This window comes from Glossina fuscipes, unplaced genomic scaffold, assembly GCF_014805625.2.
Source record: "Glossina fuscipes isolate IAEA_lab_2018 unplaced genomic scaffold, Yale_Gfus_2 61546, whole genome shotgun sequence".
Classification (NCBI taxonomy): Eukaryota; Metazoa; Arthropoda; class Insecta; order Diptera; family Glossinidae; genus Glossina; species Glossina fuscipes.
This window is the reverse complement of record NW_024003757.1, coordinates 675,202-701,896: the sequence shown is the minus strand read 5'-3', so window position 1 is coordinate 701,896 and position 26,695 is coordinate 675,202. Positions and strand designations below refer to the sequence as shown.

The 26,695-nt window shown below is 33.9% G+C and overlaps 1 protein-coding gene across 3 annotated transcripts; it reads left to right on the top strand.

Annotated features, from left to right (window-relative positions):
* The first annotated feature begins 1,690 nt into the window (after positions 1-1,690).
* LOC119643728 (protein Gawky) lies at positions 1,691-18,656 on the top strand. Of its 3 annotated transcripts, none has more exons than XM_038043170.1 (11): positions 1,691-1,708; positions 7,396-7,577; positions 7,640-8,414; positions 8,551-10,118; positions 10,183-10,551; positions 10,639-10,923; positions 11,002-11,183; positions 11,840-11,990; positions 12,364-12,572; positions 12,634-12,874; positions 16,757-18,656. In XM_038043170.1, exons 2-11 carry the CDS (start codon positions 7,536-7,538, stop codon positions 17,426-17,428), a joined length of 4,494 nt encoding a protein of 1,497 aa, XP_037899098.1. In that variant the 5' UTR covers positions 1,691-1,708; positions 7,396-7,535; the 3' UTR covers positions 17,429-18,656. The 3 variants fall into 3 exon arrangements, with proteins under 3 accessions (XP_037899098.1, XP_037899099.1, XP_037899100.1); XM_038043172.1 differs by lacking the exon at positions 1,691-1,708 and having other exon boundaries at positions 7,079-7,577; positions 8,551-8,793; positions 8,866-10,118; XM_038043171.1 differs by lacking the exon at positions 1,691-1,708 and having other exon boundaries at positions 7,078-7,577; positions 10,639-10,908.
* The last annotated feature ends 8,039 nt before the right edge of the window (positions 18,657-26,695 follow it).

Here is a 26,695-nt window from a genome sequence, read left to right as displayed (position 1 = left end):
AAGCACGATTTTAATTTTTTTCATTCAAATTGTTTACAATATTTTTAAAACAACATTCTGCGGCGAAATACATAGGACTTTTTCGATAAGATAATTTGAACATTTTTCAACAATAAAAGAGTGACTTTTTCTAATCGAAAATTCAAATACTTATTTTTCAAATACAATATTTTCTATGCATATTTCACTAGATTAAATCGACTTTTACTTCTTTTAATTCAAATTTGGTGTAATTATATTGCTGTCTAAGCTTTCAACATTTTTGTTTTTTAGTTTGTTATAACAGTGAATTCCCTTAATCGATATTTTGAATATTCTAATAATTATCTAAAAAAGGGAAGAAGTTGTAATAGATTAGAGTCGATTTTGTTTATAGCTATCACGAGATTTAATGTGTGATACTTGATTGCAAAAAATAACAAGCACTGAAATGCTTGGTATGCATGTATATATGAAATATCCTATTTTTTAAATTATATTTCTACACAATTTACCCTCATCTTACTAATTGTAAGCTTAAAATATATATATAGACAAATGCTTTATCTGATGTAACTGTTTTTGCAAACTAGAGGCATGGATTTCATTAAAGAGCAATTTTGAACCGAACTTCACTTTCATAACTAAAATTCTTCAAACTTTAGTTTAAAAAATATCAGGGATTTGTTTGCTTCATGTGAGCAGCCATGTCGACCTTTTCAGTTGATTTTTGAAACTAATTTGATGAGATTAATCAGAAAACACTGAAATTCAGTTTGTTCTTTGAAACTTAAGTTTTTACGTGAAGATGAGATATGCTTTTTTTCGTCCCCACAAAGTAGGTTTTTATGCGTTACAAACATTTCATAAGCCTTAAATAATTTTGTGATGCTCTAAAGAATACAATTTATACCGACAAATCTGTCACTAGAAAATTATGCTATAATCGACAATAAGGTTTTTAAAATTATATTGTATAGCTGAAATTAATTTGTGTGCGAATACATGTCCAGATATATACAACATGTCTGTGAACAAAACGTTGGTTTCACTTAATAATAATATGCACAAATGTTGCCAGCTGTCTTATAGCGGTAAATACACATCAATAGGGAAAACGTACAACTCAACACATAATAATATATAATATGTATATATATATACATATTTTTTTTTTTTTTGCGTAGTTCCTTAAAATGAAAAATGGAACTATTATTGATTTTCTTTTCAACTTTAGTGATTTTGGTTCCAATATTGAAATAATATTACATGAACACATGTGAGTTCGTTGAAGATGTTTTACGAAAGTGATTTACTTCAAACTTGACAACATTTTTTAACTTTAAAAGCGGTAATAAATGTCATGAAAACTGTAAAACTAGAACTCGATTGAAAGCAGAGTGTATTAAAAAATACAAGGGGAAAGCAACAAATTTAACTAAGATCGCGAAAAATATTTTCGGCACGTTAGTACGAATAATTATACAACCTGGTAACTCTGTATATGATCAGGATACAAAATTTTGTGGTTTTTACAGTACCATGAGCTAGAACAAACAACGAATACATAAAAAATATTTAACTGGAAATCAAATGCAAAACTTGGCATTCAGTGCTATAATATACAAAAGAAGTGCGTAAATCACGAATATTAAGATGTTTTTAAGAGTATTTTTGTGATTATGATTGAAAGTGAAGAAAATAGAATATAAATAAGGGAAATTAAAAGGTTAGTGTTGTACATTTTTTTTCGGTAAAAAATACTTGTATAAATGCATATGCAAAAAAGCATTAACGCAAATACTCATGCCAACAAGAAAAAGTGAAAAACAGTCAAACATAATCAGATAGCAACACTCTTGTTATTAGTAATTAAAGTGACAACAGCCGACAAACAAGCGGACAAAGAGAGTGAGTTACGGGTGCATATACAAAGATTGTGTGGTGTCAAGTAGGATGATTGCGTCAATGGCGACAGCGTAACCGAAACCAATAAACGAACAGATTCATCTAAGCGAACGTTAAGCGAACATAAAAAATAAACTATAAGAATAATATATAAAGAGAAAATTTCTTTCCCATTAAATCATTTAATCGGAGAATTAAATTATCAACGTTTTCTCTATTTTCTTGTAAACTATACAAAAACTAAAATATAATAAATAAAACTACATAATAGAAGACGTGAGACTTGTGAGAGGTGTGCTCAAACTGCAATGATTTTTACAATTAAAATTTGTGATTTTATAATTTTGCGAAAAATTAGAAGTGGTACCAAATCAAAAACAAAAATAACCATAAGATTAAGGCTGATAGGTAATCCGAATATTCAGGAAATACGGGGTTTTCTTGGAAAGCGTATTTAATCAACAAGTGCCAAAAAAATCTGTAAACTTAATAGATTGAAATTAGATAACTGCATACTCCAGCGGACATATAGCAGCAGAGAATGTTCTCTTGATACGTGTGCAAGACGTCAATTTAAGTTAACAAGCGAAAAATTCATATATATATATATATATATATAACAGCATTTTCCTATCCAAAAATACATCAAGAAAATTATTTTCCTAAATTATCGTGAAATTTCAATACGGACATTTTGTCAGCCCATTCGAATTTAACATGCAACAGAATTAACCTAACAGAAACGTCTTTTATTTTTTTCATTTCATTTTATAGATAGTTTACAGAAAAGTCTTATATTCAAGCACTTTAGTTCACAGGATCGAATCTGACCAATAAAGGTATTCTCGTCTAGATACATTGATTTATAATTTTGTTTATCAAGCAAAAAGCGCGGATCACAGACAGATGTATATATACATGATAACGTAAACTTCAAAAACTTTTTAATCAATAGTCTACACTGTCTGACTTTGATGAAAAGTGCAATTAGATTTGAGCAACTTGCGCTTTTGAAACAATTTGGGTATATTTGCCAAGCACCAAATACTCTAAACTTATTTTAAAGGTCAAAACTAAGAGACTTCTGCTTTATAGTATGTACGTACATAGGTATATTTGTTTGCATTTCCCTGTATAGAAGAATACTTTATCCGCGTTGTTTTATGTTCAATTACTCTGCTTTATGTAGTGGGTTGCACACAAAAAAAATGTGCAAATTGGATATATCTAAAACTTAAATAAGTAACGTTCATTATTTAACTAATAAACACGGATAGTCTTGCGAGGTTTCAAAAGACTTGTTCAGCATTCTATTGGGGGTACGATGGACTTGCAAATATGAGGGCAAATTGCACATACAGTTTGCCTCGTTACATCAAAAACCGCTAACCCAATTAATAGGTTCGCTTATAAATATAATAGAAACTATATTTCTAAATTCTCTCTTAACAAAATTTTCAAAGTTGTCGAGGACCATACAAAAAAGCAAATGCGCAAACCGAGGTTTTAATCCCTACACCCCAATTAACACATGTGTTAAGGGTATATTAAATTGTAAGGGTGTATAGAACATCCAGCTTAATGTTTCAGGTCCAGTTATTACGTTAAATTCAGAATTCTGCTCTATCGATCTAGGCAAGTTCCGTGTTGACTGTCTGATTTCGGTGAAAAGGTTTAATGTTTTGTGAGGAAAATTGGTCTGTAATAGTAGGGCATATAAATTAACTATAGCAAATTCGGGCAGCGTAGGTCTATTCTTTTGGCCACAATCCCCGAACAGTGCTTTCATATGGCAACAAGATACGTCTGTTGCTATTTAATAACGAAAATAAATGAATTGTTTCAGACAATGACGTGTAGGGTTTTTATTTGTTAGCCTTTTCCGACTGTAATCTTTCTGCTTGCGCAAATTATACAACTATTTTTGAGGTTTTACCAATTCGTAGTAAAATGACTGTATCCTTCAAAGATTAGTGGCGGGTGCTGGAAATTCGGACCAGGAAGAGTGCACATATAATATAGTCTTATCCTTATCTACAGAAGTTTTTTCTTGATAACATGAGGGCTAGCTTTATATGCGAAATTTCAGTTCCATTTTATTTATTTTTTTCTTTGAAACGCTCACTTGAAATTTTTTGCAAGTTTTTATACCTTAAAATCGTTAGCGTTGATTGGTGTATTTGAAATGCAAATTGATGTAAGAATTGTATGTGTAATGTCTATGGTAAATAAAATCGTAGCCCCAGAAATTAAAATAAAGACTACAAATTGGGCAAAACCATTCGAAATTCTTGCACAGAGCTTGGTATTGAAAATAAACCAAACCGGATTAAGGAGACGCCTCTAATGCGACGTAAAGTGAGAACACCTCTGACTTCAAAAAGTAAAAGATTGCTTTTCGCTCACTGCTCACAAACTACAGCAGATGAAAATTTGCATTTATATTTTATTAAAATAGAAATAATCAACTTCGCTCACCCAATATTATAAAGTACGAAAATTTAGATTTTCACTTTTGTCCTCTCTAAGAGGACCACGGTATAAAAAATTCGGCAATAACTAAATATAATATTCTTATTTCTTTTAATTGTCTACCTTTCTCGCTCGTTCATTGGATTTGTGTTACCAAAGTTACGTTATACTTTAAATTCATTGTGTCGTAACATCGTCACCTTCTTCTTTCATATAATAAAAGAAGCGTTCAAGACAACGTTCTAAATAATTACTTTAATATCTACATCTATCAAAGATGTACAGATTATCTGTAGGTAATCGATATATTATGATCTTTTGAGAAATTTAACCAATGTTTGCTTCCGTGGATTTAGGGCCATTTATTTTTTTGACGAAGATCAAAAATTTTCAGATAAAAACTCACTGCGTACATTCATATGCCTTATTTAAAACTATTTGCATTTGCATTTCGTAGATGTGAGTCTCCTAGGAATTATTGGTATCGTATATGCTTTTGGTATAATTCTGTTAACCTTTTTAGGTTTTTAAATAGTGAATGTAACTTAAACATATTGGCTGGAATTACACACATTTAAGATAATTATTTTCAGTTAACCTTCTAGATCGGCTGGTATTTATGCACATTTTCATTTTCGCTATAGTCCATTTATTGCTTAAAATCATAAGAAAGCATTCCTATGGAAACGCAGTTTTAGATAGCCATAGCCTTTTTCCTTAGACGAACCCTTGCCAGATTCATTGTTTATAACTTTATAATCTGCGTCTTTCAAAAGAAAAAAAAAACCTTCAATTCAGAGGATAGATGAACAGTTGTTAATTCAATATATGCTTCGTCGCTAGTTACACATTTTTCAGTTTCGGCTACATGAATGGGTGAACTGTTATTGTGCAAAAAAAATTGGCTTTGCAATCCACATCGGTGGTTAGATGTAGTTAAATAACAATGTATGTCATTAGGTTTTTAGCTAAACAATTGCCAGTTTTGCAGGCTTAAAGTGATTGAAAAGAAATTTTATAATAACTTGATAAAGAAGAAAAAAAATTGTGAAAATAAGTGTTCAAAGCATCAATGTCGTAGGAAAGAGTTGTAAATTTTGGACTTAATATAATTAAAGCGACATATTTACATTTTTAATGGAAGAACTTAATTCCTTGAGGTATGAATCATTGTATGCTTTGAAGAGATCGTATAGGGTATTACACGTATTAAAAACGTTAAAAGACAGTGTTTTTTTAAGTTAAGTACTAAATGCTCAGGCGGTTCTTTTGTGTTGCATATTTCACGTTTGTTACTTGGTGAGGATCCACACTGCATGTAATGACATTGGTAATTAGCGGCACTATTTATGGTTTCCGATTTTTTATAATTCTCACAACTTGTAATCTGGTTGAATCCATTTTCCCTTTGAAATACATAATGCATATATACGTATACATTGCAGAACTAGCGTGAAAGAGATATTTTGTAGACTATTTGTCCAAAAGTTATCTACATAATTTTTCTTTATTCTTAATAAAGAATTGTTTTAATTATTGAGGTTTATTTTAACTTTCTACAAATTTTTATGTTTCTAAATGATCGAAGATCGTTCCATAATTCTAATATTAACTTATCAAGTCTCGAATAGTAATGCCAAAAGATTTCCGACTAAACATTGCCCGCTTAAAAGCTGATTAAAATATTTTTTTTCGTTCGAGTATTCTCACTAACTTCACAAGAAATAAATAAATACTTATTGGTAATAAACTAAAAATTTTTATTAAAAAGTTAAAAATCGAAATCACATTTAATTGATCCATATCGTCGTTTTTTTCAATTGTGGAGTGAAAATTTCAACTTCGGAGTCCAAATGAATCTTTTCTACATATTTGACAGGTCGCAGTGCTAAAAACCTGGTAGCATCTAAGAGGACATAATACGTTTTTAAGTAGTTTCACGTAAAAATATCTGTTTCCTGAATTATTTAAGCTTTTTACTCGAACCTTTGCGACAGTTGATATACTTGTTTAAGTCATTGTCTTTTGCTAATTAGTCGATAGTTTTAGTTTACGACTTTGGGTTATATGGTTCTTCCCTATGGACGATAGTAAAACAAGTATCCTTCATCTTCTATTGTCTGAAGTTAGAATATTCACCATTTAGTAGTTTTACAACTTCCTTCATTTTTACCGCGACTGCAAATTAGCTTGATTGGTCTTCACGATTTGGTATATACGCACTCAATTAATGATCTTGGTCAAGGTTGACGTCAGTAAAATAATAGACTTGACGTGGCTACCAGTAACAAGACTTTGAAGTGTACATCTTGTAGGATATATTAATCCAAATAGAATTAATGTCTGATAAAATATTTACGATTATCATGTATTTATTGTAGAGTGATGAGCGCGAAAAATTCGCCCTTAGACAAATAACACGTTGCTACTTGTTTTATTTCGTCAACATTGATGGTGAGTGGTTAGGAAAATTATGCCAAAATTTAAACTTGCTCTCCGAAGTTCGAACAAGGGTTACCTTGCTGATCAATTTTAGCGACTTTCAGAATTCTCTTAGAACGACGAGCGGACATTCATAGCTTTTGATTTATAATCTCAATCTCAATTGATATTGATAGGTACCTTTAAGCGTTTGGGGCATTGTAAATGGAGTTGCAGTATTCGGTAATCTTTTTTAAGGTGCATGACAATAAATGTTTGTATCGGACAATGTTACAGATCTTCTTGCTTCATCGATTCATCGAAAAGTGGTGTAACGACATTTGGCAATATATAAATAAATATACATTAGTTTCCTTAACATTAAATTAATTTTAGCAAGTGTATAAAAATGCTTTGAATTGTCGCTTCAAAGATCTTAAATTGCAATTCGAAGGTTGGAATAAATAATAGTAAAATATTATTGGCAACAATAGTAATAAGCGTGGTAGTAAAAACAATAAAAGTAATAATAATAAAAGTAATATTGATAAAAACAATAGTAATAATATTTAAAACAAGGGGTAAAATTTGAAAAACTTTTGTGTGTCTCATAAGATCCTAAGAACTAATTGGAAAGCAGTAGGGGATTTTATCAAACATCGATTAATGCTCTCCCCCAATAACTGTCATAAAAGCGGAAGCGAGAGACTAGTATACAGGCAAAAGATTTTACAAATTTAAGACGCAGGCGCACAATGCTAGCAGCGAATTTGCCAGTATGCCAATATGCTGGAATGGTAAGTATAAGAACTCATTAAACTTGGTTCTTTACTATTATCGGGTTGATTTAATGTTTTAGCCCGGTCAAAGCAACAATAATAGCACTGCTGGATCCAATCACAACAGTAATACAAGCACAAATAACAATAACGCGAGTAGTAGTAATCTTAGCTCCAACAGCAACGGGAATCAAAATACGAGTAATTGCCACAACAATAACAACAGCGTCAGCAACAGTGCAAATCATTCAAGTAGTTCGAATAATAATAATAATAACACTTGCCCTGTTGGCAATGGTGGTAATGCAAATACCCACATTGGCTTAGTGGGCGGTGGAACGTCGGCAGCAGCAGCAAAAAATCAATTGGAGCAGTTGAATACAATGCGGGAAGCCTTGTTTTCTCAGGATGGTTGGGGATGCCAGCATGTAAATCAGGATACAAATTGGGAAGTGCCAAGTTCTCCAGAACCAACAAATAAGGATCCTTCAGGTCCACCTCTTTGGAAACCTACTATAAATAATGGTACAGATTTGTGGGAATCAAATCTACGGAATGGAGGTCAACCAACTTCCCAGCCGGTTCAAAAGACACCGTGGGGTCATACGCCATCCACAAATTTGGGTGGCACGTGGGGGGAGGATGATGATGGGCCAGAAACAAGCAATGTATGGACTGGTGGTCCAGGAAATGCTTCAGCTAACTCAGTCGTTAGTGTTGGAGTGCCTGGTGTGACTTCTAATGCTGGAGGGCCAACAAATGGTTCGCAGTGGGGTCAGGGAACAGCTAGTGTAGCGGCTTCCGGACAAGGCGCAATCGCAGCACCGGGTAATATTCCTAATGTAGCATCCGGAGGTAAGTGGTACTGAAACCATGTAATGGTAGCCCTTTTGAATCAAAAAGTTAGATTTTATTCCTATATGCAGAACGACAATTAGCTATTGTAATAAAAAAAATTTTTGACTTTTATTTCTTATGTTAACATTTATAGGTAATGCAAATGCAATAGGAGTTACTGTTCCTGGTACTACTAGCATTGCTGCTGGTTCTGCTGCTGGCAACGGTTGGGGAGATTTGCGTGGTGGTCCTATGGGTGGACCATTAGATATGCGCAGTGTTGATCCTCGAGATCCTATGCGTGCTACGTCTGCCGGGGATCCTCGTGACTTAAGGATGCTGGACCCACGAGATCCTATACGTGGTGATCCACGAGGGATATCAGGTCGTCTTAACGGTACATCTGAAATGTGGGGTCAGCATCACCCTATTACTCATAATCAAATAACAAACTTAAATAAAATGGTAGGACCAACGGTTGGAGGAAGTTCCGGCGTAGGTGCTGCAGTTGTCGCTGGAGCCGGTGGCATCGGAGGTCCTGGAGTAGGCGCAATTAACCCACCGAGCGGCGTAACAACCAATGTTGTGGGGTCGCAATGGGGCACTCCGCAGTCGGTAGTGGGACCAAAAGATTTAACAGCGATTACGTCAAAACCGCCGCCAGGGACAGGTTGGGAAGAGCCCTCACCACCACCACAAAGACGCAATTTGCCTAACTATGACGACGGTACCTCTCTATGGGGTCAACAATCCCGTGTACCTGGAGGTGGATCTCATTGGAAGGATGTATCAGATCCGCGTAATCATATAATACGAACTACTATAGGAGGTCAAAATCCTACTAATGCTAATGTAGTATCTGGTTTAGGGGGTGGAACAAGTGGTGGCAATAACGCTAGTAATATCGCGCCTTCTGTTGTAGCTGCTGTAAATGCGAATAATCCTATGGGGGTTAGTTTAGGTCCGCCAGGTCGTTTGGTTGCTGGTGTTGGTGGACCTGGGAGCGTTGGCGTTAATATTAATAGCAACCAGCACAAGCCTGATAACACTATATGGACTCATCCTGGTGGACCGAATGTGGCTAGCGGTGTCGTTCGCAATCCACCAGGCGCTTGGGCTGATGATAGTAATCATAATGTTGTTGGTTCAGCGGCAAATACACCAAATTGGTCTGATGATAAATCAAATCCACCTGGCGGGGGAATAGGACAGATAGGTGGTGCTAATGTAAACAACTCAACCGCTTGGAATGACCAACCTACTGGTTCTTGGAGCAAAGGAAATCCGACCAAATTACCTGGTGCCAGCGGATGGGGTGTTACGACCCCCAGCGTTACGGGTGCTAATGATGCCAATGACTTAAATCCTGCCGATTGGAGCAGTGCGGCACATAATAGTATTATGGGTAAATCCCAACAACAAAAAATTAATCCAGTCAGCATAGCTGGCATGAATAATGAGTTAAAGCAAAGTAAACAGTTTCGCATTTTAGTGGATGCAGGTTTCAAAAAGGAAGATGTTGAAAGAGCTTTGATAAATACAAACATGAATATTGAAGAAGCAACTGAAATTTTGCGGGCGAATATGTCAATAGGTATAGATAATTGGAGACGACATGATGATTCGCTCGGCTCTTATGCCGATCACGGTAACGCGAGTAATGCTAGTTTTCCGGGTCGTTATGCAGCTCAGGGAACGCAACCTACAATGTCATTCCCTCCGGTAAAATTGTTCTGGATCTGTGTACCTATATTTGCTATTAATAATTAGTATCGTTTCCCAACAGAGCAATCTTCTTAACACCATGGGTGGGACTGCCATAGGTGCTGGCAGCAACAACCCTAACTTAAATGCGCTCAATTCAATGCAACCATTACAAGTGCAAAAGTACCTCACTCAAAGTCCGCATAGCTTAACTGGTGGTCCTCAATCAGTGAATGCTGGCGCCGTAGCCTTTGGACAAGGTGCAAATGTAGCAGCTGTAAACGCCACTGTGTCGAATAGTACTAATCAACCTTCTACTCAACAATTGCGAATGTTAGTGCAACAGATACAATTGGCCGTGCATAATGGTTATCTCTCAAGCCAAATATTAAATCAGCCTCTAGCACCTGCGACTCTTCTACTTCTCAATCAATTACTTAGTAATATTAAGGTACATATATATATATATATATATATATATGTATATATATATGTATATATATAATGTTTAGTATGTAATATATAATTGATATTTTAGCACCTGCAAGGAGCTCAACAATCATTACGTGGGGGTAACAATGCCAACACTTTAGTTGCAATTGCCAAGTATAAGCAACAGATACAAAGTTTGCAAAACCAAATAAATGCACAACAGGCAATATATATAAAACAACAGCAACAACAACAGGCATTACAGCAAACTCAACATCCTCCAGCTCATATTAATAACACAAGCACAGAGTATTTAAGAGGTCACGATGCCATAAATGCCCTACAAGGGAATTTTTCGGAAATGAGCTTAAGCAAGGTAACATTTAAAAATGTACGTGTGAATACATAAGTGAATTGTTATTCAAATGTTTAAGCGTTATATCTCTAATCACAATAATCCTGTTTTTAGTCGGCTAGTTATCAGCCCGCACCTAATCCACAATCCAGACTAAACCAGTGGAAACTTCCCGCTTTAGAGAAGGATATCACAGTAGATAGCACCGATTTTTCTCGTGCACCTGGTGCGACTAAGCAAAACCTACCAACAAATAATGCAAATAATATGGGACCTTTAGGCTTACAAGGCGATGGGTAAGCTAGTATATTTATATTGAATAAATACATCATTTTTATGTCGAAAGCATACGCAAGTATATGATAAAAATCTTTTTATCCATTTGTATCAAAAGAGGTATTAGAGTACATATATTCTTGTCAATAGCTACAGGTTTCAAGTAGTTTTAAATACATGCGAACATCTGTTTTCCTATATTTGGTGGAATTTTCATAGCCACAACAATTAACATAATGAGGAGTATCTTTGGCAATATGTGTTCAGGCGAATTTCATAGATCATACATGAAACATAAAAACAATAAGTTAAAAGAAGCTTAAAAGCTAAGTTGTCTTGATTGCTATTCTTATTAACAGAGACTAATAACAGCAGCGGTTAAATTGGTCCTTGCAATTCACGTAACAAAGATAAGTGAACCTCATGTATCAACACACCGCCACACTTTCCATGTGGAATAATTTATATAATATTTTGTTACAAATTCATTTTTCTTCTGTAATATTTTAAATTATGTCCTACATACATCTATCCAAACTATTTATTGCTACGAATCTAGTTTTAAAAGTGGATAGCATGGATAGTTTGTAGATATATGTAGATAAAGCGCATAAGCTGCTTCGGCTACGGTATACGCAATCATTTCTCTCGCATACATATCTTGTTTTTACTTTAGGACCTGGTCTACAGGACGTAGTATTAATGATGGATGGCCTGATCCCACGAATGATAGTGAGAATAAAGACTGGTCAGTTGGACAATCTTCAACTGCTGCGGCAACATACACAGATTTGGTACAGGAATTTGAGCCTGGCAAACCTTGGAAGGTAATAACGAGAAACGTAATTAAAGAGCTATAACCTTAAAAATAACAATTAGGCAAAACGACAATTGTTAATATTAAACAAATTCTTGTGTAGTTATGTACTATATTATTCTCGCTCAATAGTTCTGCTTTTTAACAAAAAAAACAGATTTTTTTAAAACATATAAGCACAGCGTCGAGGAATGAAACGAAACAGATACAAAGTTTTCCTTACGCAGAAAGAAACTCCGTAAAAAAAAATTGAGGATTTACAAATTTTCATTACATTCTCCAATTTACGAGTTTATTGCGGAGAAACGTTGTGTAATTCGTTCCGTTTCTTATATATTTATGTCATATAACATAAAATTTTTATATAATATATCTCATTTAAGGGTCCACAGATAAAAAGTATTGAAGATGACCCAAGTATAACTCCTGGTAGTGTTGCGAGGTCCCCGTTGTCTATCAATCCGACGCCAAAAGATGCTGATCTTTTTGCTAATGCAAGCAAAAATTCCCCGACTGATTTGCCATCATTAGGATTAACAACCTCGTCAACGTGGAGTTTTAATCCTTCAACAAGCAATCAGAACTTTCCAAGGTAGCTATAAGAATTTTTTTTCTTTGTTAAAATCTCAAGATATGTACTTTGCTTCAATCAGTTGGTCTGATAATTCACAACCCGAATTATGGACATCCATGAATAAATCTCGTGGTCCTCCTCCCGGCTTAGCTGCAAGTAAATCTGCTGTCGTAAGCGGAGTTCCCACGGTATCAAATCCCTCATCAGTGATTGGTGGTAATTCAAATGGTTGGCTAGGAGGCCGTGGCTCCGGTGGATGGTCAGGGACAAATTCAAGCTGGAACTCTAATTGGCTACTGCTTAAAAATCTAACCGCACAGGTATGCGAACTCCAGAAACACATGATCATGTTGGATTTTATGCCCACCACTGTTCTCTCATTTTTCAAACTATAAATCAGATCTTTTGTCGATTGAAGGTTCTAAGTAGCACTTTCCACGTTCCCATCGTTACATCTATCACAAGATCTCTCAGTTTAGGACTATCGCAAGTTCTTGCAACGTCTTATGTGGTGTAGACAGCTCCATAAACTTAATGCACCCTTATGCCGCAAATGATGTAGGATATAGAAACGTAAAGCGGAAAATATCGTTATGGCTAATTTACATGCTAATGGAGATATCGGTCTAACTCTGGGCAATTCATGTCACTATAGAGACAATATTTGCTAGTCTTCGTAGAAATCAATCATTCAATCATAAATTTTTACTTCTTTTCTTTAGTATTGTCGAAAAACTACAGCTGCTCCAAGTTAGTAAAGTAAAAATAATACTAATGTAATTTTTTGGGTTCTCTAAGAGGGAAATAAGTTCGAAAAGCTGAGTTTGCTTCGACTAGGCCATCGATCACAAGGATTTAATGGTAGTTAACAGTGTGTTTGGTTCTGCATTCAGAAAAGTATTTGTCCACTACCACGGCCAGTGGTCTGAAAGGTTCTTCTTCAGTGATTGATAATTTGTCAATCATTTCAAAAGGCCCTGATTGTTTTTCTTGTTAAACAAAAGAACCATACTAGAATGTTTAAGATAAGCGAGTAGTTCAGATTAATGGACGGCTTGGATGAATTTCTCTAAAAGCTTTTGACAACAATAATTCATCATAAAAGCAAGAGGTATGTAGTCATCGCGCCTTAGACTGAAAATTCTTGTGCTTAGTTTTAGTGACCAGACTTCACAACGGCTACTATAACCATAAACAGATCATGTGGCGTCTGTCAGATAATATTGTATACCGAAATTTCAGTTTCTTCGAGTTTTTTTTAAGATAAGGGTGGTGGAACTCTAATTTTCTGGTAAGGCTACGGTTTTATGAATATCATGCCCATGTTTATCTTGGTAAATTTTTCTAAAACAGCAAGAAAATGTGTCGAACGTCTGAAAATAAAGAATATGTCTTATATTTTATGTTTATTTAGCCATATCCTTTTAGGTGTTATTTGGATGCTCAAATTAAAGAAGTTAAATGTAGAGATAGGAACTTACACGTAACATATACATTTCACATACACAAAATTTAGTTTTCAGCAATGGATACAATAGGTCCTAAAATATTTTTATAACAATGAGAATACATAGAAATTATGAAAACAATATAACTTACGAACATTTTCGGTTTGCTACTTTTTGCCTGCCTTTTTTTGCTTCATACGTCCTGCGAATATGTTTTTAAAATTTACTTTTTGTCTCTTGCACCGTGCGGATAATCCATCTGTTACGGCCAATACAATTGATCTTTTCACGCTATGTACGCAAGGAATCCATTTTTTAGTTATCACCAAAAAGATAAAAGCCTCGCTCGAGCACCAGTCACTAAATGAAGTCAGTGTAAATCAGAACAAGTACCTACTACAAGATACCTGACCAACATATCGTGGAGGATAACAAATTCCATTTCAATGCTGCTAATGTTTTGTAAGCGTGTTTTGCAATTTGAGACCGAACACCGTCAGACTAAAAATTCGTTGTATAACTTTTGGCATATGGTGTCCATTATTTGCGTTAATTTTATAAGTTGTCGTTGACGGCAAGATTATATTTAGGTGGAATAAACTGTGATCATACACCACACCGAGCTGACTTGTCATGGGGCTGCCATAGATATTCGTTTTCATCATCGATGTGAATATCTTGTTTAGCTTACAAGATATTTATCTGAATATCGTAACACATTCATTGCTCATCATTCTACAGGAAAAGTTAAGTTTCCTGCTTATGGCATTTTTCTTGGCTCGTCTAAAGCTCTTAAAAAGTGCGTTCCGTACTTGTTTCGAGATGACCTATACTTTTGAATAAAGTTAAAAGAAGCGATTTTAAGTTTATGCAATTTGAATGGGAATGCCCAAATAACAGAATTTCGGCATAATCTAACGTAACGAATTTGCATTACACGGGCTAACTTTTTGGAGCACAATCCACAACAACCTTTCTTACGACAAGAAAGCCTTTGCATGACCACAAGGTTTAATTTTTAGTATTGAAAATCAGTCCAAAACAGCGATTTCACGTAAACACTTACTAGGCTAAGTTCGACTGCTGCTTTTTTACTTGTTATTAAGTGTGCATGCGTCTTTGAACAAGTTTAAATGATTTTTAAATTTAATCTGATGGGCAGAGTAGGAAAGAAATTAATACTGAATTTCCATTTTTAGACGACATTTTGTTGAAGTTGTAATTACGATTTCAGTGGGGCTAAATTCCGCTATTCACACTTTTCAAGAAAACTCAACTGTGCAAGAGATTTTTGTGTATTACGGGAAAAAAATTTGGCAACCATAGAGCATAGAGCGATAAAAACAATTTGATCGTTTGGGGTCTATCGTGAAAAATCTAATATGCGTCCTGCAAAAGCCTTATAAGCTGTTCTGAAATTAAAATAAACATGGTCATTTATTGACTTTTACCGAAATTATACGTAAATAGTAAAAGACATGTAACAAAATTATATTTGGCTGGGGTCGAATTTTTTACCCTTCAGTTTACTAAAATGTATTGTTAAGAAAAAATTAATCCACCAAGTCATGATGAGCGCCATAATTATCTTAACATTAACGCATTTTTGGGCAAATTATATATCTTAATTTGAGGAAAGTATAAAATAATTTTGAAATTTCCGTTTTATTTACCTTATGCTTAATAAGCATAAAACCTCAGAAAAGTAAATAAACGAAAATTTAATCATTTATACCTTGGTGTGAACATAGCCGATTTTCTCCATCTTTGCACATACATGTCAGAGTTTCCGTAAAGTAAATGTGAAGAATCTCAGCATTCTATCTTTCATCTTTCTATCTTCTGCATATTTTTCGTTAGGAAAACGGAGCTGACCGACTTATCTCATTTTCAATACCAACCTGCGTGTAGAAAGTTCTAATGCTTCTACCAAATTTGAAATGGATATCTTCATATTTGCGACCAGGAGAGTGTCAACAACACATAGAGGGCCTGTGACTGGATCGATTCAGAATTTGATAAAGAATATATACACTTTATAGAGTCTCTAAATATTAAGTGCTGCAGTCATCATGGCAAAATGAGTTTATCCCTATCAGGTGGTGTGCATAATAGAACACATCAATATGTAAAATCTTTTTCGAAACAATACTTTCTAGTCTGTGCGTTACAAACTATAGTGTACCTGTAGCATCGTTAGAGAGAATATCAGAGAAAAACCCACGCAGCCATTAACATGAGACACCATTAGAATGTACTTTTTTGAAAAGTGCTGTATAGTTTCGAACGCACTTTGTAAAATTAAAATAACTTATTTTTACGCCGGTCAACAAAGACGACGTACGTGTTATTATAATATATTATTTATTAATTCGACATACGCAGATGAATCCTTCAATGTGTTATTCTCCAAGGACGGGGACAACTTTTCGTATATAATGGTTTCTGCCCGTATAAATGCAATGTTTTTTACTGAAAGTTGACGAAAATGTAGTAATTTTTTACGGCATTTATACCATTTGGACTGGAAAAATGCATATATAAGTTAAATTGTTACAAATGCTGTGCAAATTATTATATTTAGATACTTAGAGGCTCGAAAATGGCAGAAGAAGTTAATATGATATTTTTCCGGCGATTACTCTATGCACACTTAGCTAAATATAGCCTTGACACAGTACAGAATTTAAAAAAAAATTCTTGAAGTAATATTTTGTTGCAATTTTTCTAACTTTATATATTTTTTGCTTTTAGATTGATAGCTCAACATTACGTACCTTATGCATGCAGCATGGACCGCTGTTAAGATTTCATTTGTATTTAAATCAGGGAATTGCCTTATGTAAATATGCAACCCGTGAGGAAGCCAGTAAAGCACAAATGACTTTAAATAATTGCTTTTTGGGTAATACTACAATATGCGCAGAGTCACCCAGCGAGAATGAGGTTGATAGTATATTGCATCACTTGCCGCAAAGTAATAGTGGCGTCACTTCATCTGGAGGTAATGGTGGTAATGGGGCGGGCGTAAACAACGGTGGAAACAATGTTGTAAATGTAGGCACAAGTGGTGGAAATAGTAGTAGTACGGGCAGTAGTGGAAACAATTGCGCCACTAGTGCATCAGTCAATGCAGTTAATGGTGCAACTAGCGTTGGTAGCAATAATCCGAACAACGTTACGCAAACAGCTGTTGGTAGTGGCAACGTTGGTGGCACCGGATCAAATTGTGGTCCCGGTCAAAGTAGCGCTGGCCACAATAGCAATCCTAATAATCCAGGCCAAAACAATGCAGGAGCTGGCACAAATGCCAACAGTTCCGCTTGGCGGCAGCAAGTCCAGAATGCAACAAATCAAAATCGACCGACCGGCCGCGATGACTTTGAATTTATTTCTCAGTATGTTTGTTCAATAGTGGATGACTAGATAAGGCTTAAAGAGCATCGTATAGGACAGCATTCTATAAAAAATTTTTACATATAAGACAAACAAAAAAGGAAAGAAAAATACACAATTTATTAAACCCAGCGACAAAAAGACTGTTTTGCGACAAGCTCTTTTATATCCAAATGAAAGGGTTACAAACTGTTCCCATCCTGTAACACTATTAGTAATTGCGAAAACCCAAACAATTAGAAAACAATACGAACAAATACATAATATACAAACAAATGTATTAAAGCATAAATATCTTGACGGAAAGTAAAATAGTGAAACTGTGTACGTAAAAAGAGTTGTAAGTGTAAGACAAATGAAGTGGTCACATTTCGAAAAAGGAGAACGGAAATATTTTGTTAGTTGTTAGCGTAATGTATATAAAATTTTTCGATGCGACAGTTCATCATTCATTCATTGTTAGAAACTTTTATAATTGAAAGTGTGCAAACTTGTTCGGTTTTTTCTGTCATTTTTATTTCGTTTTACGTCTCTGATTATTAAATAGTAAACAGAGCAAGGCAGTAGGCGCATATATCTTCGCTGAAAATATAGGAATGTAATGGTTGCGATTCACTTTATAAAGCGGCAAAAAGAAAATCATGGCAAAATAACCTATGTTATTTATTTTTCTAAGATGTTCGTTTTTATAGCCCAAAGACAAAATTTTCATTACCGTCTTACCTTCCTCTTTCATATACTTCTTAGTTTTACTAGCGGTGGGTGAATTATCTGAAGATCATCTATAATAACTTTTTTTTAGCTCGGTACATTTTTTTAACTATGTAGTACGATATATTACTCATTTTGTGATTTTATCAAAACCCATTAAAAGTTTTTATTATAACATAAACTAAATATTGATTTGATTTAGCGATGATAATTTGAATTGTTTAAAAATCTATAAATAAAATAAAGAACAATATATACCACGGATTTGCAAAGAATAAGTTACTTTTATTTCAGTCGATTAAATTAAACTTTAATGTAATGTTTTCTTTTTGTTGTACTATAATTTATAAACCACGAAACCAATTTAATTTACAGTTACTAACTGAATGGTGTTTAAAAAAGATTTGTAATTTATTAATCATACCAAATGAACTAACTTGTGCTTATAACTAAACGGTTGTAAGTTATCCAAGGTTAAAAATTTGATAACAGAGAAGTCGTAGATTGCTACGGAGTTACAACTTTTGTCGCTGGGATTGTATTTGCTTACAGAAGATGTAGATTTACTTATATTAGAATTGTACCAAATACAAATGAAAATCTAATTATTTATCGTGTTATATCTGCTTAAACTAAGTGGTTGGATAACTGAAAAAGATTTGCGCTCCTTCTGTTTAGACACTACTCATGGATACTGATTTTATGTATGTATATATTTAAATGTATTGCTATATATAATGAATTGTGTATTTGTGTACATAGACACACTCGTAACTTGTCTGCCTCCTAAAAATTTAGTTCTTTTTTAGCAAATAATCAATGACAGATGCTGTGCGAAAGTCCTTTTTTTTTTAAATAAATTGGATTTGAAGAAAGACTTTTCATTTGTAGCAACTCTCAACAATAAATTATTGAAAAATAAACACTTGGCAACAAAGCTGTAAATGAAAAACCTTTATCGTGTTCGCAATTCAAATTTTTAGCCCCACACGTAAAGGCGTAACATGCATCCATCTTTGAAACATTGCTAGATCATTCATAATCAAGCAATGAAGAAAACATAACGATTAATAACTATATGGCCTGAATGCATAAAAAGAATCATCTTTACAAGAAGGAAACAAAAAGTTTGCTCATTATGATAGAGTATTCAGAGAAAGACAAATTACTATTATTCTTTACGAGTTGCAAGCTTTAAAATAGACTTAAATGAATTAAAGTAAATGTGAAAGTTTTGAGTAGCAGAAGGAATGAAATGACTTAGAATTTATTAAAAATAAGTGGTTTTTGATTTGAGGTTAAATTATACGATTTTCGGAAGCACATCAAGCATGTGTTCAAATTTTATGAAAGTTCTCTATAGTTTTATATTATTCAATTTATGTTTGTTGCATTTCATTAGTAAATCTTCGTTGAGATAATGCAACGAAGCAGTTTTCTTATTTTCTTGAATAAGATTTTGAATTCACATTACATAGCATAATATTCAATAATTCTTCCCAAAATTACTTGCAAAAGAAAGACGAAGACATATACATAATGTGCATGCATACGTATGTGCAATATATATATATATATATATATATGAAATATGAAATTTGATATGTATAGGGGTTTCCAGAGATCATTTGTGTGAATTATATAAAAAGCTTGAAACGAAATATGATGAAAAAGAAAGAAAACGAGAAATATAAAAAACCATACGGATATTCGGATGTAAGGAATTGGAAGAAATGCTTGTGCTTGAAAACTGTTTACTTTAGTGTTGAACTCAAAGTTATTAAGGAGCAAAATAGAAGTGTTGATTAAGTATTGCCTCGAAAATGAATACATTGCTTAAATAAATAAGTATGCAATCATAAACTACAAAAGTTTATTTTGTATGTGCATGGGTTGGTTTGGAGAAGTCATTGTGACTATTCTTTGAGGTTTTTGTAAGCTTTTAAATTTTTGTATATTCTCTTAATAGTAATAATAAAATAATTACATTAAAAAAGGAACTAAAACTCAATTACTACGATTATTGATTTAGCTTCTTTTTAGTGCTTAATTAAGATATGTCGAAATTAAGTAATGTAATTGTATGCTAAAATATATATATATATAAATATAATAAAAAGGGAGAAAACGAAAAATTAAAGTGCCTTTTTTCACTTTGCGAGCACTCGCAAAATATAAATAAGTTACAAAAGGCGAATAGAGGAATTGGTACTAAATCTAAATTAAATATGAACATACAGCCAAATAAATGAGTTAATAACTAGGAGTAGAAAACTGGAAGAAGCATTATTCTCAGCTTAGTCGACTTGAACGGTTGTTGTTGAATTAATCGTAAGAAGAAGTTTCATTTTCACTTAAAGATTGTGATTTGTATATAGGTTTATATTGAGAACAACTTTTATAATTGCAAGTTGCTGTATTTATTTAAGGTTGGATATAATTGACTCCTGCGTTTGGGTTGTGAAGCGATATTACGTAATCGCTGCTTTATTTAGATATTGTTCACAGTTCTTCGTGATAGGTAATTCAAATACCGAAATTGGAAAGAAAGATTTTGAAGATCGCGTTTTTTGATGGATTTGGGGTTAGTCAGTAAATTTGGTAAACTTAAATTGAATGTAAGATTAGATCGTTTTTGCAGCTTTTTGTAATTACTGTACACATACGGGAAACTTTGGCTGTTCGTAACGTCGTTTTCGTGGCCAAGAATACTCTGACGAAATTATGAGTTGCACCGATCGGGTTCATTTTGGATACATTGACTACATGTGTTCGTTTCAGAAGGCACCTTATGAACTAATTGAGCCGGTTATTACACTCTAAGTATCTCTTGAATCAACTCAATTATGGCTATTTGTCCAAAGACTAGTTTAGGGATAGCGAACAAAATAAGTCAGTCTCCTTAAGTCTAGCACTCCTATCAGTTATGAAGGCACAGCAACTAAGCCTAAGAAAAAAAAAGTCAAATTGGAAAAAGATTTGTTTTGGTAATTACTAACGTATCTCCTTGGCTGCTGTAGCACAATTGAAGGGCAGTCTGTATAATCTGTTTTGTGTATTTCTCTTTTATAGCTGCTGTAACCATCAGTGTACCGTTATAATATTGCTTAGCTATGTTCGTGCCCGTTATAAGCTGGCAATTGAATTATTCTATGTATATTTTATAGCGAGTGCATTGGTCAGTAAAGTAAGTGGATTTCAGTAATGTGAAAGGATAAGTGGGTGTATTCTTATGTCTACATTATCAAAATTTAGGTACGCATATGAAACAATACATGATTTATGTAAAGAAGACCATATATGTTTCAAGTAATACGGAAGTTTCTCGATATAAAAATTAACTACGCAGTATATAGGCAAAACAGTTACCCAACAAAGAGATTTACATATATATGATCAAAAACAAAATAAGGCCCCTGTTATTTGTTGAAAGTGTCCAATTCTTAGTGGAAGAACATGCATATATAACATTTAACGAAAAAAATTAACTTAGAAACGTGTTTTCCGTCTTAGCTTTTCATTCCGTTTTTGCACCGACGGCTTACGGCGAGCATGGCAATGATCTTGTTACAGTTTGGTATGTATTGAGCCAATAAAGTGGGAAAACTGGTGTTTATGGGTGGCATTGTAAACAGGGAGAGTTTTTAAGGATATGGAAAGAAAATATGAAAGAAAAATTTGATAATCGGAAATTCTTTCCATACACAATCACGACAGGCGTCGCTGATATGTCTTCTTTGTAGTCCGATCTCAAAGTATTATCGGAGCTCGAACTGTTTGGTCGCGTTGCCTATAGTGGTGAAAGATGCTTTCAATTGCCTATGAGAACGTTCTGCAATGCCGATGAACCGTGGATGATACGAAGAAATCGTAAATCTGCAGCTATCCAATAATTGCGTCACCTCCGTGTGAGATTGGCACGTAAACTGTGCTCCCCTGTGATCGTTAGTTATTTTAACAGGAATGCCGAAACGTTAAACGTAGTCATTTAGAAACGTTAAGAGCGTCTCAATCACATAAGCTTCAACATCCCTCAGAGCATATGCTCCAGGCCAACGAAAAAAACTATCGTCGTCAAAATATAACGATGATCTGTCGGTAGCGACGACGGTTTAACCGGGCCCATGTTTATATGTACGAATATTCCCTTTGAGATAGGCGTTTGCTCAACAGGCGATTTGCAGGTGGCTCTTTAACTATTGACGGTTTATACACTGGCCGGAGCAGATGTTGAATTTCTTAGTCATACCTGCCCAAAAATACCTGGTTGTGGCGAGTAGCCGTGTAGATTTAGCACCTGGGTAAAATATACTATGTCTTTTTTAAAAATTATTTTTACTATCCTTATTTTCAAATGTTGTAACTCGTTATCAACTTGTTGCTCATTGATGAACATTTTTAGATTAAAATGCGTAGATGTTAGAGCACCGACTTCGAAAGTTCGTGAAATTCTACAATATTGTAGTCTCTGCACACGGATTGGGCTCCATTAGTCCATACGACGTGCCTGGGAAATTAGTAAAGTGTGTACCTTTAGAAAAATGTCAGGAATATTTGATGCTTAGATAGATCGCCAACCGTTGGCGATCAAATGTACTATCTTTATTCTCGGACTAAATGCGTTACTATTTCATTTAACACATCAGCCGTTAAAAATAATTCTGTCCCATTGATTTTTGATTCCGATTGATTTTACAAAGCTCTTGGAGAGAATGTATCTTTAATAAGTTCGAGATTTGGTAGTCTTTTTATCCCATATTACACGTTTATGTATAGATTTAACTGCTTTATTAATTATATCATGTTTCGAATAAGTAAGATCTACTAGTTCAGGAATATATCTGTGATGATAACTAATCAATTCTACAAACTTTTGACCTGGTTTAACAGATTTTGGACGATCAAAATTTAATGGTAGCTACGTTGCTCTGAAAAGCTCCGAATGCTTTCTTTAGAAATGTTGTGACAGAGAAAATCGATAGTTGATATTATGAAAGTACATTTATTAGGTTTAATGTTTCAACCGCACTCATCAAGCAGGTTAAACTTTAATTTTAAACGTTTTTAAGGAATTCTTACGAATTCGAACACACCGAAAGGCGTCGTTATAAGCGTCTTATAAATGTCTTCCCTAGCTGAAGACATTTGATTGCATGGTTTGATAAGATTCAAATTTGAAGAGACGGATTTATTTGGAAGGTTCCAGCTTACATTATAAATATCCGGCAAGGGATACAGATCGGCAATAGTAGCGCAATTTAATCGTCTGAAAGCTCGACAAGGTCGCAATTGGCCGTCTACACATGTTTTGGCGACTTTATATTTAATAGGGCCTAACTATCTAATTCCTGAGAAAGAAAGAACAGTTTCAGTCTTTAGCTTGTGAATTGTTTTTTATTTAATCTGGTTCTGATTCGTTTAGCTCCTTAACTTCAAAAGTTGGTTTTCTATTAAATATATTTTGTATTTGACAGCTATAGCTAACAAATAAATTAGCTAGTGCGTGTATAACGTTGAATAGTAGATCGTATTTGCTGAGGAAATCAGCCCTTATGGCTGATCTGAGAATGTCTGCAATCAATAAACTAATGAGCCTTACGGTCCATGTAGTAGTAGTTGAACTATTGGGTGTTGTCAATATGATACCAGATGATATCTGGTGTCCTGCAAACTTGGATGACGGAAGGACAGAAATTTCTGCACCACTGCCGATTCAAAAATTTAGTTTATTATTTCTACCAAACATAATAAGGCGACGTTTATATCTAACATAGCCGTCGCAGCTAAGGATTCTTTGCTTATTACCCCATGTAGTTTTAAATATTCGCATGGTCTTTTTGGCTTTTCCGTTGCTTCTTGATGAAGATCTACCGCATGAACCACATCTCGATCTAAAATGTGTTGTCCTAGAATCACGTTAATTCAACTGCATTGTCCTGCTATTGGCCTCAAGCGTTAACATCCTTAAATCACTTACGATCTAAGAAGATTTTGAACAGTTATACTACTCGATTTTCTTGAGGTTGATACAATGTCTCTAATTTGAGAAAAATTTGGTAGTTTTCCCAAATAACGTCACAAGCTTAATCACTTCTTTAATGTCTTCGAAGTTAAAATTGGTAAGCTCGACGTTCAGACTTTGAAGCAGTTTCTTTAACCATAACCCTTTTTGTAATACCAGGAAGATTGTATCCGCTCAGATCCAATCCAGTTCTCAGCTTCGAATTTTTACCCAAAGAGTCTGTTTCGTTTAAAGTTTTCTTTAATTCTTGAAATCAATTTATAGCTGGAGGATCACGGATAAAATCAATAACGGACAAAATTGTTTGCTGTGAAAAACCAAGAAGAACGTACTCATATTTGGTGATGTCTTGTATGATTTCGTTGGAAGCGAATTGTGCTATAGCTTGTAAAAACTAGAGTTTTGGGATAATTGGGCCAAAAGGGAGAAAGTTTGACCGACTAAGCAAAAATTTCACTGTTAGTTGGGGTTGTACATTAGAATGTAGCAACTGTCTGTTAGTGACAGGTGAATTAGTGTGTATTTATTCGTCCTTCCATAAAGAAATCAATAAGTTCCCTTGCTTGTCTGTGTGGTTTTATAAGAAGGAAAAGTTCACAAATTTCAAATATATGTGATAACGCTTTTCAAATCAGTAAGGAAAACTTGCACACACACATATATATCTATATGTATATACATAAAACCAAACCAACGCTTTTAAAGTCAATAAACTTCCACAAAAAGAAAAAGAAAATAAAAGTTTAAAAATAAATGAAAACTTAGATATTTTGGTCCGCTTTTCACAACCGAAGACATACAGGTTAAAAGCTGAAATTTGGCATAAACTTTCCTTGCTCGACTACAAATCCATTACAAAAAAATGGTTGTCATCTGCTTACATATACGTCTACCATAATTGAGAAACTGATATAACTTTAAAAAACCGATAATTTTTTCATATCATCGAGTAAAGCTTTCGATCCTCTGAGGCACAAGGTGCCTTTATTGTCACGATCTGTACAGCGACAGAATACGAACTATATTATTTTCAGCCACTTAATGAGGATTAGATGCTGTAGAGATCGTGGTATGTGCCTTAAGTACGCTAGTTCTGTTGATCTAAGGGGGGCGGAATGAGGAGGGTGCTTTACATTCTGTCTCACAGACAGTCCTCAGACGTTTGCACTTAAAAGAATAGCAAGTACTTGACTCTTTCGCGAATAGATGGCTGGATGAAACCTATATTTTATATGTTATATATTATATATGTATTATATATATATATATATACATGACAGATCAATCCAATTAATTTCAAATATTTATGGGTATTTATGTAAATATATATATAGATATATATATATATATGTATAACCACTTCTTCATAAAACAGAAATAAATCGTTTTTAAATAAATATAATTGATACATATGTAAGTGGCCACGTTAACATGTTCTCTTTATACTTACCTATTTTTGAACCAATCATCATAAAGAGCACCGAATCATAGATCACGTGTAGTAAATGTAGTATCATACTTAACCGGCATAAATTCATCACCAGAACCCGTGAAAAATAACCAGCCTTTAATTATATTCCTTAGGATGACTCGTCAAAATAAACATTCTTTCATCAAATCACAACACTTTCGGGTGATTTGTATTCAGCCAAAGGGAGTTTATATCAAATACATAGAATTTAATGCTTTGCAAATGCAAAAAATGGTTAACAAAACCTTACGATTTCAATTCGCTTTTTTTAATTTATTTTTCTTTGCACATTATGTATGTGTATCTTTATATTAATAAGATTTTGCTATTAAATTTAATATATTACTCAATTTTTTGCTTTTGCAGTTCTTTTCCGAATGTAACTTTAATAAGACTTTAAATCTTTATTTTCCTTCCCGCTCGTCCCCCTTTTCTTTTAGCCCGACGCTATGTTTTTTCTGTTTTCTTTAGCTGCTCGTGCTTCGCTTAATTTTTCCGTAGTTTTTTTAACCAAACAAAACACTCAAATTAGCATATGCATTTATATAATCCTTTCAGCTTTCAAGTTTTTGCCACCTTTTCGTTAAAAATTATTTGAAAAAATTTTTACGAAAGTTTTCCGCATAAAATTTGTAAAAAGTATCAAACTCTTGCTCGTTCTTTGTGGGTCTCCCCTTTTTTCTTTTCTCCGGCATTTGTCGAAAATAAGAAACGAAATGTTCCGAAAACGCCACTAAAATCTTGCCAATGGTAAAGTGCTTTTTGTGAGTGAACTTAAAAAGTCCTGCAACGCAAGGTTGCATTCTTAACAAAATTTAATAAGTACCATCCCAACTTACAACATTTCGAAAAACCGTTTTTAATTCGAATTTATGTCTAATCAAGTTTAGCATCTCTGCGCGTTCGGTATAGTCGTCTATATTTTTCTCGGCAATTAATATTTTAATTTCTTGTTGAATTTCGTGGCTATTTGTCCTTATTGTGTGTAAATTTATAAATACTGTGGGAAGAAAGTGAGTGAATTTAGAGTAAAAGAAGTATTTTTTCTCTACACCTTGATTTTTGCAAACAAAAATTGAGCTCTGATATAAAT